The following is a 16,395-nucleotide window of genomic DNA, read 5'->3' as shown; positions in this document are numbered from 1 at the left end:
CAGCGATAACCATTGGACGCTGTGACGTATACGAGCGGGTTCTTCTTCGATACGTTTGAATTTTTCAAGATCAGTGTCGCGAGGTTCTGACGGATGGCAATGAAATTGCGCGCACCTGAACCCGAAACGTGTCATTAGAAATTCAGCACTTGACGCATAATGGATTAAATTAACTGCACTATAAGAAAATTTAATTATTTTGATGGGTGTTGACGTAGCTATTGTTCCTAATTAGCTGTAGTAGATCACTTGCCTTGATCGGATAAAACCATGCATTTTACTTGACAAACACCACCTATTTTGGATATTCATTAGTTTATAGTAAAAGTCTGAAGTTTTGCCTGCATTTTACAAAATTTGCTTGGCAAAAGCCTAAAAAGCGTTTTAACAATCAAACATTTCAACACACAAAATAACTTTAATGGATAAATAAACAAATCAAAATTTTAAACCATTGATTTCGTTAACAGTTAAAATGATTATATCTTCTTCTTCTCCGCCTTTTCCCATTTTAAAACCATTGCTGAAGAAATATAGGTAGACCTTCGTCGGTCTGTCAATCCACCCCATAGTGCTTTGCTAACAAAAACAAAATCCTTTTTACTTTTTAACTTTTATCAGGTTTGAGACTCCTCCCTATGCTAACTGGATACAACTGAATTTGTGTAATTTTCTTGCTTTTCTTGTAGATAATTTTAATCTGACAAATATCGTTCCTCTAATATGGTGCACCTCTGACACAACGGATTCGTTATTTATTTTAGAAAAGTGTTATTCGTTTAGGTAGTTGAAAACAAAAAAATAATAACTTTTTGTATCCTACCTTTCCAATCAAAAACTGAGTTCTGAAAAACTGATGTATGTTTCCGGACAATTACAGTAGTGCACTTATTAACTTTTCTTTCTATTTGAGCAAATACTACACGTTTTATATGACGGGGGGAAACTCTCTAAAAATGTCTGCTTCTGAATCTAAAAGTAGTTTTAACATGCTCTTAATTGCTTTGAATATCTGTTTATGCAATTGAGAGATAAAAAATCATAATCCTAACCATTAGCATATACATAGTATAGAATTAACATCTAACTGGTTTTCACACGTTATAAAAATACTAATTACCTCTAAATAGAATGAGAAATGTCAAAGTGACAAGCGGGAGCAGCAGTGGTACTGTTACTTATGCATTTCCTAAACAGATAAAAACACAGCAAATAATAAAACAATAATAAAAACAAACAAAACAATAATAATAACTAACATTATCTTCTTCTTTAAGATAAGAAAATTCATACAAATGATTGTTAAAAAAGTGTATATTAGTACATTCTTATAATGTAAATTTAAATGTATAACCACTCTAAGTTTTTACAAAACCCCCAAACAAAATGTCTTAAGAAACTTCCTCCTTCTGGTAAAGGGTATAATTACTGTTTTGAGCGGATTTACCCTAAGGCATCCTTTGTGTCACATTGAGGACCTCCTGTACGGTGGGCGAATAGTCGTCGTCCCGGAGTCCTCTAATGAGTATGGCTGGATCATCAGCATAAGCCTAGATTCCTCGACGTTCCAAAGAGCAAGGGTGGCCAGCAGATCGGCCACCAAGAGACACCACAGCAAGGGAGATAAAACCCCTCCTTGCGGGCAACCCCTCACAGGACGGAAACCGACCATCTCTCCCTGCAGCTCGGACGTCACAGTTCTTTGCGTTAGCGGAGCCTCGATCCATCCACAAACGTTGGATTCTGCTCCCCTTGGCTTAGCCGCCGCCGTGAGTGATGACGGGAGTGCATTGTTAAAGGCACCTTCTATATCTAGAAAGATGCCAACTGCTATTCCTTTACTCTCGAGGGCCTTTTCTATTTTCCCAACAAGGTTGTTCAATGCTAGTGCACTTGGTATGCATATTGGTTGGCATTGAGGAGATTTGATAGCAAAGCTTAGCCCCTCAAGTGCCTGTCAACCAGCTTTTCAAGGGTTTTCAACAGAAAGGCCGTCAGGCTGATCGGCCTAAGTGATTTCGGGCTCTGGTCTATTTTCCCGACTTTTGGAATGTACATTACCTTTGGCCTGCACCAGCTTGTCGGTATATGTTTCCAGGGCAAGCTGATTCTGAGAATCGTAAGCAGGGTTGGGCATAGCTCCTCTAGGCCGGAAATATGCTATCCGGCCCAGGAGATTTGTATGGCTTAAATGTGTCGATGACACGTCATGGATTAAACTATTTTGAAAAACTATTATAATGTCTGTAGTTTGTGCAATTTAGTAGTTTTCCACTGCCTGCAACCAACCATATTTCATTGCCAATCAATGGTCGTGGCAATTCGTATAAACTAATAAATATCTTTGCTTAATTTGTTCAGCAAATATAATCTGACATTGGCAAAAATGTTTTCACTCATAAAATAACCTAACAATAGTTTTGCACCGATTTTGCCTTGAATAACTAATATCTTGGGCACACTTTTTGCACAATCTTTGGATGTAGTAGATATATCTATAATTGTTTGGTATTAGCGACTGTTACAATCCTCAAATAAGTGAATATACAAGAAAAACATTGGCCTCGAAGTCGGACGACCTTTAAAAGACTGAAACATTCTGATGCCGTGAACTTGACAAAATTAATGCATAACGCAAACATATTGGAAACGCCTGACCTTTTTATTATCAAGATTGTTTCTTCTTTCAGTCAGATCGGATAACACTGGCTATAAATTAATAAAAGCATCCAAATTTTACTACTTTCATCTCAATTTCATCAAGTAAGAACCACAGTTTTTATATCACTATATAGAAAAGTCAAATTCCTACATAATTAAATATAACGATTTAAAGGATTGAAAATTTTGTATTTACTTTTTCATGAAGCAAATAAAAATATGTGATTTGTTTAATTTGTATAAATGCGTTCAGAAAATTAAGATAACGACAGTAATATATGGAATTACATACTTATTGTGTTTAATGTACTACTACAATGAAAAAAAAAATATGAAATTTGCTCTCTGAACCTAAAAACACCAGACCTTGTGTTTGAAACGAGTTTTCATTAATTTTCTGTTATACTTTACATTTTTCTAGGATTTCCCAAAAAATAGCACGTTTGGTCTACTCTGGGTTTTTCCGCCAATCTACCTGCTCAATGTACGGTCATTTTGTCTATCGTTTGAAAAACTGAAAAACATAAAATGATTAAAAAAGGCTAATTTGATTTGTTATTTAATGTTTTTGCAAATTTTGGTTTTTCAATAATAAAATAAATAAAGAAAAACTTTTCTGGCAAAGTGATTCTTCTACCAAATAAGTTCCACTCTTTTCGAAAAAAATTGCATTTTTAGCTTTTTGTCACTTTTTTTATTATCTCATGTTTAAATTATGACAATATGTTTTTGAGATGAGAGAAATGACGTAATTACATACATTTACAAACTGACATTTGCCAAAATAACTTATAAATCTCAGAAACACGTATTGTTTCGAAAACTGTAATTATTTAATCAAAACTGACAGTTTTGACATTAGTGACAGATATCACGTGGTTTTTGGAGGATAATTTAGCTAGGCAGTCACGTGACCACTGTCAAAATAACTGTCATAAGTTTCAAAATACGTTTTGTACCGGAAACTGCAAGATAACTTTTCTTAACCCTAATTTTTGCAACTTTTTACAGTTGGACAGTTGCACAAAATTGCTTGTCAAACCCATTTAAAGTGAGAAAATGACGATTTTAAGCACATTTTTGGAATCCTCATTAAATTTCTCAATCAATAACCTGAAAAAGGACTACATGATTTGGTACAGTCAGGAAGAAAAGCGGTGTACTTTGAACTGTCAGAAGCACAGTTTGAAAAGACAGTCAGGAGCAAAATCGCCTGTAAAACCCATTTGGAGTAAGAAAATGACTGTTTTTAGCATATTTTTGAATTCCTCATTACATTTCTAATTCTATAGCCTGAGAAACGCTACAAAACTTGGTACATTCAGGTAAAGCCAGAAAAAATTAGAGAAAACTGAGCGTTATTTGCAGTTGATTTCTAACAATGCAGACTTATTATCTTTTTTTTTTATCAATAAATTATATAAATATTACAATGATAGAAAGGAAAGAATACGTCAGAAGAATTGATTGGTTAAATTTATTCTGGAAGCTAAAGGCTAAAGCGTCTTTCCAACCTTTTCTGGATGTCATTTTGGTTCATTCGCATTCAATAATACCGGATAACCTAAGTTTTGATTAGCTTCATTGCACATACATTAAACAAACTGCGTTTCACAGTAAAAATGCCTATTGAATAGTAGTAAATGGTAAAAATAGATTTTGCTTTTAAGTTAAAGCATAAAAAGTTCAAATTATTGTGTTGTAGCAAGTGAAGCCCGACAGTCATTAAATGGCATTAGTTTTGTTCGAGAATGATGGTTTTTCCTGTCATTTTTATTATCATTGTCGATGATAATTTGAAGTCGATTAATTAAAATAATGAAATTTATCACTAATGTTTGAGTACTGTTTTTTCAATTAAATCGATAATACCAAAATAATTGTAATTTAATGTCATTAAAAATGGTTAGTATGAATGCTTTATCGATATGTACACCAAAAGTGATGAAGTGCACCACATAGTGGACAAAAGTTTTTTATGGGTTGATGATTTTCAATTTTAGTTTTTTTATTTTTAATAGTCTGTAGGACAATTTTGTCGATTTGAACACTAAAATTTCTGCGGTTACTATGGTAATGACATTTCCGATAAGAAAAAAGTCCGAGTACTCTGTACTACCAATTTAATAGAACCATAATTCCACTTTCTTGTCGTAACACGTTATAATATGTTTCAATTATCATTCTTAAAAACTGGTACGTTGCATCTACAGTTTTCGTTGATTTTACCAATAATTACTTAAAACTTATCAGCCCTAAGTTTCATTTGGCAAGTGCCGTTTTAATAGAACTTCAGTGCAGTTTTGCATTCCGATGGTAAAGTTAAACAGGTAATGAAGCCTGTTATAGGGCTAAAAGGCCAGTTTTAAAATAGAACCAATTCGAAGAATTTATGTTAACACACAATTTACTCAATAATAAAGGAGAAAATGACACTTAAATCAATCAGAAAAATTATTAATAATTGAAAACGATACGATGAATATTCTCATAGCATTACTCGTAAAACGAACTGTCCTACTGTATATCTTTAATATTATTTATATTTTCATAAAAGTAATTTAAACTACTTTATATACTAACTCCTGGTACTTATACTTTAGTTACATCCAACCATACATCTCCTCTAACAGATAACACAGATACAGCATTATTTTTTTCTAACTCTATGGGTAGTGAGGTTTTCCTATTTAGAGCAAGTCGATAATTTTTGAGAAGACACACCAGACCCAATTTGGTTTGAAGCAGACCAAATCGTAAACCTAAACAATTAAGAACATTAAGGATTTGTGAAATACTATAGAACAATACAGGGTTTGTCAAAAAGTCGCAAAATTTTAGTACTGACTTTTTGACAAACTCTGTATTGTTTGCTGAAGCTAGAATGGACTATTTCTACGACTTTAGAACAATTTGTATCGTACCTATGCACACTCTAGGTCCTTCACCAAACGGTATAAAGGTAAACTCTGGTCTTTGAGCAATTTGCTGTGGACTAAATCGTTCCGGATCAAATACTTCAGGTTTAGGGTAATACTCTGGATCTCTATGCATTCCAAAAATTGGTATAAGCACTGTGGTGCCTTTTTGAATTGTCAGGCCTGTGTTAGGAATAGTATAGTCTTTTTTGCACACTCTGGGTACTGACGGGATTGGAGGATATTTTCTTAAAGTTTCTAAAAGTAAATTTGTTATATTATCTGTATCAAAAATAATAAGGTAACTTGCCGTTTACCACTTTATCAAGATAAGGCATATCCATAATGGCATCGTAAGTAATTTTCCCATCATGCCGCTGTAACACCTCAACAATTTCGTTTCGTAACTTTTCTTGGATTTGTACATTCTGGGCTAGCTCCAAACAAGCAAATGTCATAGCGGTTGACGAAGTTTCATACCCTGCTAGAAAAAATATAAAACATTGGCCAATAATTTCGCTTTCAGATAAAGGCTTTTTGGTCTCGTCTTGGTTGTCAAACATAGCATTTTCGGAAGAAAAGGTCTCATTTTTTAATTGTAGCATTAAGTTCATGAAGTCCTTTCTAACAATGTTATTGTCTTCTCTGGTCTTAATCGTTTGTTTTACTATACTGCTGAAAAACTCTGATACATCATTTGTATTAAGTTTAACTCCTAAACCGTGCATCAGACTGGTGGGTAGAAGTAGAAAGAAAAATCGTCTTATGCTAGCTTCCAATGCCTTTTTTCCATAGCGCCTAAATTCGTTGGAAGGTTCAGTGAGCGAATTGCATTCAATACCAAATCCACAACTTGCAATTATATCAGTAGTAAATCTAGCTAAAACTTCTTTAACATTCATTGCTTCTGCCTTATCTGCATATTCTCCAACTACGTCCTTCAAAACTTCAGATTTGTCAGCAAAAGTTTCAAACATCATTTTCATTTTCCCAGAAGTGAACGTTGGTGTAAGTTTAGTTCTAAGTTCACGCCATTTTCTTCCTTCCATACGAACTAAATTCATTGTTAATACATCATCAGGGTGATGATACATTCCTCGATCCATGAAATAGTTAAAATCTATTACCATCACATGTTTGATCAAAACGGGGTCGACAAAAAACAAAATAGGAATCATAAATCTATATAATCCAATATATGGCGTCGAAAGCTTTTTTGCTTTGTTGTATCTTTCCAAAACATCATCTCCACTAGAAATCTTACTACTCATTACCTTTCTTGTAGAACCGAAAAAGAACTCTGGCTCCTCGAAAACCACACCTCGTCTTTGCCAATAAGATTGACGCCATTTCACATAGATAACAAAACCTATCACCGTGCAAATCAGATAAAGCCAAACCATTATGGCAAGTTTGTTGTAAATTTGTTACTGAGATGCACTTGAGTTTCTTGTTACTTAAGTAATCTCAGCGATGATGAGATAACATAATTTAGTTGGTAGTAAGTAACATAATGTAGTTGTAGACAAGATTGTGTAATCACAAAAAAATAGGCTTTTAATATTAGATAAAATAACGTATCGTCATAAATCCCCTTAACTCATTGTTACTTGAGTTAACTTTTGAATTAGCTTTTGTTTAAATACTTGTTTAATAATTTGTTTATACATTAAGTTTTGGTTTAGTTATTAAACTCATTCCTTTATACTAGAAAAGTTAAAAGTGATTTCGGTATGGTGATAGCCGGTAGACACTTTCTGTATCTCCTCTTGAAGAAAGCAACGGGAAACCACCTCAAGTATTTTCTTTTTTCCCTAGTACGACATCTTGGATATATTTTAGAGTTATGTAGTATACTATTCTAAAATTAATTATCAGAAAGGATGTTGCTAGATACGTCACTAAATTTGTATCTATGAACGAAAGAGTCATATGCTCCTACAATTGAATATGGCTCCAGTGAACACCAACATTATACGAATATATGTTAATACCACTGATTACAGTAAGGAGGAAGTAGAAGAATTTTACTCCCAGATTAAGAAACTCCCTGATCAAGAAATAGTAAGTAGATAGAATATTTTAATAGGTTACTTTAATATCAAAATAGGCAAAGCAAGAAAAAGAAAACCCAACGGACTTCACGGGTTTGACGTAAGAAATGTAAGGGGAGAAATTCTTAGTGAATTTGCATCCGAACATGACTTGGTAATAACAAACACTTTCTATGAGTTACCAGACTATGAGACAACTATACTCCTGGACTTCTCTCAAAGACGACGTAAAAGACCATATCGTCTGAAACCAGGTCGATTATATCTTAATAAATCGGAGAGATAGTAACAGATTCACAAGCGTGAGAGAGAGAAGTTACAGGAAAGTTCAAACAGAAAAATGTGGAAAAACTTGTAAATGATACAGGAGAGCTGATTGTGATAGAGAAGATATTTGAGGAACTTGGAAGAAGTATATTATAGAACAGTTGTTTTCTGATGAGAGAGGAGACCTACTCGATTACTTTCTTTGCCAAGATTAGTAACATCTACAATACCGGAAATATTCCAAAAGAATTTCTGATCTCGGAATTTATAATGTTACCAAAGAAACAGGTACCCAAAGGTGTGATAACTACAGAACAATTAGATGAGTCACATGTTAAAACTATCTCAAAATCATTCATCGAAGTCACATACACAATTTGGACTTATGAAGAATTTGGAAAGGAATGGGTACAAAATACTCTCTTCGGTCTATAAGTATTGTTCCAGCGCTGTAGGTAATAAGATATATAACTGTGATATTTTTACCTGTTTTATAAACAACCAGAAGGCGTTCAATAAAAAAACACCAAAAAATGGGGGATGGATGATAAAGATCTCAGGATAATCTGAAACCTTTACTGGAATCAATCAGCTACTATTAAAATTAATATGGAAGAACAAACCAACAAACATTCTTTGAGAAGTCAGGCATGGCTGTCTCTTGTGGTCACTCATATTTAATCTCTAGAGGAAATCTTTAAAGAGGCCCTTGAGTATACCGACCAAGGAATTTTGCTGAATGGAGAACGATTGAACATTCCTATTCGGTACGTAGTAAAAGACGTTAGCAGTAAATATGGCTTATAAATTAACATTAGTAAAACCAAATTCATGCGAATCACTAGAAAAACTGCTGGAAGATACGGCCAAACGATCACCAACACACTAATAAACAAAGTAGCACAGTTCACCTATCTGGGAACCATAAATCAATAATAATTAGGATCACTCACAAAAAATTAGATGTATAATAGAGAAAGCCCTTCAACCAAATGACTAAACTGTTTAAAAGTCAACATCGACATCAAAATCAGACTCTTCCGAAGCTATATTTTCTTGATTCCTTTTCCTTTCTATGGGATGGAATCATGGACATTAACCGAGACAACACAAACTCGAAGCCTTCGAAATGTGGCTTTACAGAAAGATGCTGAGAATATCATGAGTGGATAAAGTGACCAACGGGGCCAGTGATGGAGAGAATGAAGAAGAACTTGGAATTAATGAACACCATCAAGAAAAGAAAGTGTACCTCAAGAGAACATATTATGATGAACGAAAGCAAATATCACCTTTTAAAGTTTGGTCTCCAAGGGAATGTTTATGATTCCGACAATGACTATAAACTAGGAAAAATATTTAAGAAACACATTGATGGTTGGTTATGCTGATAGAAACAGATCTACTGTTGACAAATGTGGACTTTTTAATAACAATAAAGAATAATAATATTCCTTATGGCCAAACGAGCAAGGCACATACATATAAAAATTCTCGTAAAGTGGATCTTAAACGGCTTATATGTACAACATATTCTTTAATTACCTGAACTAAAATTTGAGGTGTTCTATTAAAAATTGTAATACTGTTGCGCTATGGCTTCTAGAGCAAGTATGTATAATACTAAAAATTTGCAAAAATTGTAAAATTATGTAACAATATCAACGGATATCAGAGCTTTTCAAGAATATGTAGACTGTTTCATAATGATATTCTTGTTTTGTTAAATTTTAACTCAAAAAACACTTAAACTTAAGAAATTAATGAATATGCTTTCTTTCTTTCAGTCTTTTATCTGCGTTTTTTTTTGTGAATTTTTATTTGAAATTTAACAACCTTGAACATGTAATAAATATGTCTTTTCTACATGCAATATCTCAAAAACGCCAAATAACTAAAAAACTAACCTTATGTACTATATGTATGTAGTTGTGGTTATTAATTTGCTTTTATAAAAACTACAGTATTACATATAGAATTATGTTCTCTGCGTTTCCGAGATATTCAACTTTTTTTTTGGAATTTGAAACAAAATTTTGTGTCTCCGCCATTTTTTGGGTTTCAGCGACTGCAAAAAGCTCAAAATGTTCGTTGTTTCACCGCGTGCTAACCGCATAGAAATTGAACATATTCAGGGTGTTCAAGAAACAGTTAAATTTTGAAACTAATACTCTGCCAGTCGTGACTGGGTTTCCCCCGTTCTAAATGAGTGTAAACCTAGTCCCCACTAAGAGCAGAAAGTCGTTTTGAACATTTTGGAATTCTTGAAAAATTTCCGTAACTTTAACTCTTTCTGAGATATTTGACTATTTTTTCTGTATTTTTTGGAAATTGCATAACAATTTTGAAAATTTCGTATCTTTGCCATTTTGGGAGTTTCAACGACTGTACGAAGCTTAAAATGTTTGTCTTTCAACTGACCTTTCACTTTGTGCTAATGGCAACCCGATTGAATATATAGGGTGTTCAAAAAACAAAAATAAATATAATTGAATTTGAAACTAATGTTCTGCCAGTGATGATCGCATTTACCCGGTTCTAAGTGGGTGTTTACATGGTCTACTCTTGCAAAAATTTTATAACTCTAACCGTTTTCGAGATATTCGACTTTTTTTGGAAATTACATCAAAACAGTGATTCTAAATATTTCAAAATAATCTTCTTAAACTGCTTTTTCACTTGGTGCTAACCACAACACGATTGAACATATACAGGGTGTTCAAAAACCAAAAAAAAAAGAGTTTACTATGTTTTCGATATATTCGACTTTTTAACTTAGTTTTGTGGAAATTGCATCAAAATTTTTGAAATATTGTTGTGTTTTTTTTTCTTTACTATAATATATTTTTCTACTTCTACAGTATTGGTTAGTTCTTTAACAATTGCTACTGGATGAAAGGATATGGAATCACAGACTTTCCTTAACTGTGAGATATAAATCAGACCAACTACATGCTAGTTTTAACCGCAGAAACAGTAGGGTTGTTAAATTTCATGAAATATACAACTGAGTTGAAATTAAACAAAGTGATCATGAAATTTCAATAATTTCATACTAATCATAAAATTTCTAGGTGTCGCATAGTTAATAGACTTGGATTGGATTCAATTCGTAATTTTATTTAAGCCTTTAAAACAAGTCACAAATATTGCAATTAGAAATGTACATTAAATAGACTTATGCCAATTTCCTACCTTCCTTCCTGAATCCCCTATCTAACTAGGGGAATATGGCTTCTGCACCCTTTATGGGGCAATTTGCCATACTTATGTCAATTTCAATTTTTTTTCTATGACAAGATAATTGGAGATTGAGAATCAAATTAATAAAATGCAAATACTTGTGAGTTTTGAGTTTAGCATGTTTTTTATTTTATGGTAATCAGAAGTTTAAAGTTGAGCATTATGACATCAAAAAACAGGGATTTCATTTGTCATTTGTCAAAAATAATTTTTTCTCCACTGAAACAATTGAAATATTCAAGAAAATTTCCATGAAACTTTCATAAACCATACAATTTTTGAAATTTCTTAGATTTTATTGAAATTTCAGGTATTTCATAAAATTCAGATATTTCCGAAATTTAGAGAAGATCGCGAAAAGATTAAGAAATTTTAAGAAACTTCTGATTGTTTTAATCTAAAATTTTCAAACTAACAACCCTAGTCTAAATCATGTTGTTAACAAATAAAACATCTTGTACGTGTTTCAGTAAAAACCTGACAAATAGATTATTTTGTTTGGAAATATATGAAGAACACTTTTTGCAATGAAAAGCTAAGTTAAATAAAACAATTCTTTTACTTTTCAAGTGCTAGATATTTATGTATGTGCGTTTTATCCCAACCTATAGATAATATTAATAACTGTATAAGTTTATCTTTGAATTTATGATTACTTTAAAAAGTATTATCATTTTTTCTTAGAAATGTGTTTGAAAACCAATTGTCATCGTTGTGTGCATATGGAAATTTATACTTCTATACCACCCATAGCAAATATTTTGTTCCAAAGTCTGTTGCGTGCAGAGATATACAAATTTTACAGCTCTTTAAGTAAATAATAGTTTTGAAAATGCTAGCAAAACCAAAAAGTACACACAATGATCTGTTTAACAAAAACAAAGTTTATTTTGGAAATGTCAATGTAGTCTAATAGTTTTGGGATATCCGAACTGGTTCATTCAAAATCTGTATAATACAATATCTAAAATACTTTTCACCCTGTACTTGAAGGAATTCAATGCCTGATTATGAAAATTGGTATTTAGCAAAATGCTCTAATATATCACTAAAAAATTTACAAAACCACTGGATTTCGTTCTCTTTTGTCTCATCACATTGTAACCGCTTATCTGTCAAGAATACAGTCAATGAATAATGTTTATGGTAATATAGTAAAACACACAAATTTACTTAGTGAATTATCAGTTAATACTAAAAATCCTTCAGTAAATGCTTTTTCCGCATAATAACTGTGTAAATTGCGGAACTAAACATAGGACCATAAAAATTTCTATAAAATTTGATGCTAGATATAGCTTTTGGTGACATTTGCCCATGAAAATTATTTTAATGTATCCTCTGAAGTAGTAAACTGCGAAATTTATATTTAAGTGCCAAAGTTAACACGCGCTAATTAACTGTGTACGTGGTTTATATTTTTTTGGATTATTTGCGCATATTTTGCAAAGTGTTTTTATTACCATTTTTAAAATAGCCTGTTATTTAGCGCACAATAAAACCCTGTAATGTAAATTGACACGTCAAAAAATTCCAATAACCCAACGAAAAACTTGGGTAAACAATAATTATATTTGCTTTTCTCTGTATTCGAGATAAAGTATTACAATTACTGTTAATTATGTAGTAATTAAATTGGCACTTGCACAATAGTTAAATCTTTTTTATTTTTTTGGTTCAATGTCCTCATTTTAAAGGATAATTATATTTACAACCCCAAGAATTCATTAAACTCAAACCAAATGTGTGAAAATCAACGTTTTTTTCTGTAAATGAGTTTAAAATAAGTTAACTTCCTTTAAAGGGAATAGAGAGTTATTTCTTCTATTAAGTAACTGGTGTTCACTTTTATCAGAAATTTAATTTTTAATCAAAATTGAAATTTATAAGTTACCATCTACATTACAGTAATGTTTCCACGTCTGTGCCATCGACAAAATGGAAATTCCCATTTTCTACATATGCAGAACCCTAGTTACTTTTCTGCTTTTTTTTTGGGTGTGAATTAGCATAGTGTCGATAAAATATTTCCAATTAAATCGTTTTGCTATGTGAAAAACAGTTTAAGTACTTTTTATGCGTAAACAATAAACTTTCTTAATGAACCTGTAAGTTCCTGCTTGATTGCTGGTGACAATGACAAATTAAAATTAGATCTAAGTGTTGTGTTTTTTACGGGTTTTGCCACTAATGGAACTAAGACTGAAAACTGAACTGGCAGTGTGCAAAATGATGAAAAGTATATGCTTTTGTTTCTAAATGAGCAATTATTAAATTTTCTACGCCGTATGTGGATTAAGCCATACCATGTTTATGTTAATGATTAAACTACCATTGGTCACCTTATTTGTTTTCTTGTTTTTTGACGATTTTCCATCGATGAGGTTTCATCGCATGTCATTGTAAATATTGACGTAATAGTTTATGTTTGGTTGGTTACTATTATGCTAAATTAGGTTTTTTGGAATTGGATTGATATGTGTTCTTAAATTAGCATTATTAGGTTAACCTATTGGCGCTGGTGCTCTAATTTGCTATGGATCCTAGAATTGAGCACTTAAAATGCGCCAGGACAATTTGTTGATTCGGGAAACCCAAACTTTTAACAAGATCGATAAAACAAATATTTAAAATCTAATTTGTATGTTTTTATAATTTTACGTTCTAGAAGTAAAATGACAAATTTATGAATTTGTAATGAGAGGTGTAAGTGTTCATTCTAATTACTACTAGTTAGAATATTTCTTAATTTCCGACAGGGCTATTATTTCATCAATAATGACACCTATTTAGGTCAATTATCTAAGAAATAATGCCCTAGGACGTTATTTTTCATAATGCCCTCTGGCCATTTTTTAAATACATATCTACAGAATGAAAGTGGGACATTAAACATTGAAAATACCACAGGCATTATAGGAAATAATGCCCTCGATCGAAGTAGACCCCTCGGGCCTACCCTATCGACCTCATGCATTATGCCCTTGGTATCTTAATTACTCTAATGACAACAAAATGTTAGTATAGTGCACACGATGACTGCATTTATCCAAACACGAGTCGTTAGCTAACTTTAAACAGCATTTTAAATAGCAACACGTGGAACTGTTGCATGCAATCCATCCATACAGAGAAAACAAATCTTACAAATTACTCATGTTTCAAATATACCTATACACAGAAGCACTAGCACAAATATGTGTACAAAAATCTAAAATGCAAACGCAAATAGTCAACCTTTTCTTAAACTCATCATATAGAAAACAAGGGTCTTATGGAATGGCTACTATGCTCAACCAATTTAACCCACTGGACTGTTTTTTTGGATTTATTCAAACTAAAAAATTCAGAAAAGGTTACAAACGAATACTTTTGTACGATGTACGCTTTGGTCGATCTTTCATGTATTTCCAGATTTTCACCAAAAACAGTACTACTAGAGTAGAGAAGTAGATTAAGTATCAAAAAAGTTTTTTTTAAGTTTTGTTTCAATGACCAATGTCTACCGTTTTTAATTACGTTATTGCCATTATGTTAGTTGTTAAACTTTTCATATACTTTTTCAATTTATTTAATTTAATAAATTCATTCATATATTATTATTTTAGAATATATTCACATATATTCTAAAAATGCGCTTAAAACAGTGATTTTCTTACTCCCAATTATTTTCTAAAACCACGTGATGTCTGTCACTATTGTTAAAATTTTACTAGAATTTGCAAGAATTACATTTTAACACAGTTTTCGAAACAGGACGATTTTCTGAGATTTAACAGGTATTTTGACAATTGTTAGTTCTTAGTTTATCTAAATAGACTTCTGAAATCACGTGACAACTGTCAATAACGTCAAAACTGTCAAACCTATCCCTAAAGTTGCAAAAATCAGGGTTTAGGAACGTTTTCGTGCAGTAGTATAGTGTAGTAGTAGTAGTGTAGATATTTTGACAATTCTAACGTGACCGTCTAGCTAAATAGCCTTCTACAATCACGTGACAACAGTCACTAACGTCAAAACTGTCAAACCATGATCTAAAGTTGCAAAAACTAGGGTTTAGGAACGTTTTCTTGCAGTATTTGATAATAAAACGTCTTTTGAGATTTATGACAGTTATTTTGACAATTTTCACTTCAGCGTCTAGTTAAATAATGTTCTACAATCACGTGACAAGTGCCACTAACGTTAAAACTGTCAAACCATGCTCTAAAGTTGCAAAAATCAGGATTTAAAAACGTTTTCTTACAGTATTTGATATTAAACGTGTTTCTGAAAATTATGACAGTTATTTTGCAAAGTACCACGTGACCGTCTAGCTAAATAGTGTTCTACAATCACGTGACAACTGTTATTAACGTCAAAACTGTCAAACCATGCTCTAAAGTTGCAAAAATCAGGGTTTAGGAACGTTTTCTTGCAGTATTTGATAATAAAACGTCTTTTGAGATTTATGACAGTTATTTTGACAATTGTCACTTCAGCGTCTAGTTAAATAATGTTCTACAATCACGTGACAAGTGCCACTAACGTTAAAACTGTCAAACCATGCTCTAAAGTTGCAAAAATCAGGATTTAAAAACGTTTTCTTACAGTATTTGATATTAAACGTGTTTCTGAAAATTATGGCAGTTATTTTGCAAAGTATCACGTGACCGTCTAGCTAAATAGCGTTCTACGATCACGTGACAACTGTTATTAACGTCAAAACTGCCAAACCATGCTCTAAAGTTGCAAAAATCAGGGTTTAGGAACGTTTTCTTGCAGTATTTGATAATAAAACGTCTTTTGAGATTTATGACAGTTATTTTGACAATTGTCACTTCAGCGTCTAGTTAAATAATGTTCTACAATCACGTGACAAGTGCCACTAACGTCAAAACTGTCAAACCATGCTCTAAAGTTGCAAAAATCAGGATTTAAAAACGTTTTCTTACAGTATTCGATATAAAGAGTGTTTTTGAGATTTATGATTTTGACAATGGTCACGTGACTGTTTAGCTAAATTATCCTTTAAAACCACGTGATCTAACAATTATTATTAAAAAAAATGAAAAATCTGTATTTTTGAAATACGGTTTTTTATTATTTATAGCAAGAAAAAATGATTAACATTTTTGACAAATATTAAAAGAAACCCTGTATAACAATGTAAAACGAATGAATTTGTTTTGATCTACCGATTTTTGAGGGATTATTCTACCGTCATTAAATATTTCAATTATTGGCAACATTGCCAATAATAACAAACCGAA

The 16,395-nt window shown here is 32.2% G+C and overlaps 1 protein-coding gene across 1 annotated transcript; it reads right to left on the bottom strand.

The window, feature by feature from the left end:
* Positions 1-5,050: 5,050 nt before the first annotated feature.
* On the bottom strand, positions 5,051-7,013 carry LOC145724615 (putative cytochrome P450 6a13). The gene is made up of 3 exons (XM_081972964.1): positions 5,890-7,013; positions 5,586-5,837; positions 5,051-5,423 (listed from the first exon to the last, which is right to left on the bottom strand). Exons 1-3 carry the CDS (start codon positions 6,980-6,982, stop codon positions 5,254-5,256), a joined length of 1,515 nt encoding a protein of 504 aa, XP_081829090.1. The 5' UTR covers positions 6,983-7,013; the 3' UTR covers positions 5,051-5,253.
* Between the last annotated feature and the right edge of the window lie 9,382 nt (positions 7,014-16,395).

Source organism: Ips typographus, linkage group LG2 (genome assembly GCF_016097725.1).
Source record: "Ips typographus isolate SLU linkage group LG2, UJ_Ityp_2.0, whole genome shotgun sequence".
In the NCBI taxonomy this organism is placed as follows: Eukaryota; Metazoa; Arthropoda; class Insecta; order Coleoptera; family Curculionidae; genus Ips; species Ips typographus.
The sequence above is the reverse complement of the archived record's forward strand: the minus strand, read 5'-3'. Positions and strand labels throughout refer to the sequence as shown.

Coding starts and splice junctions, on each gene's coding strand:
- LOC145724615 (XM_081972964.1), bottom strand. CDS start 6,982: ATGGTTTGGCTTTATCTGATTTGCACGGTGATAGGTTTTGTTATCTAT. Junction 5,838..5,889: donor TCTTGATAAAGTGGTAAACG/GCAAGTTACCTT, acceptor ATTTACTTTTAG/AAACTTTAAGAAAATATCCT. Junction 5,424..5,585: donor AGGACCTAGAGTGTGCATAG/GTACGATACAAA, acceptor TTAATTGTTTAG/GTTTACGATTTGGTCTGCTT.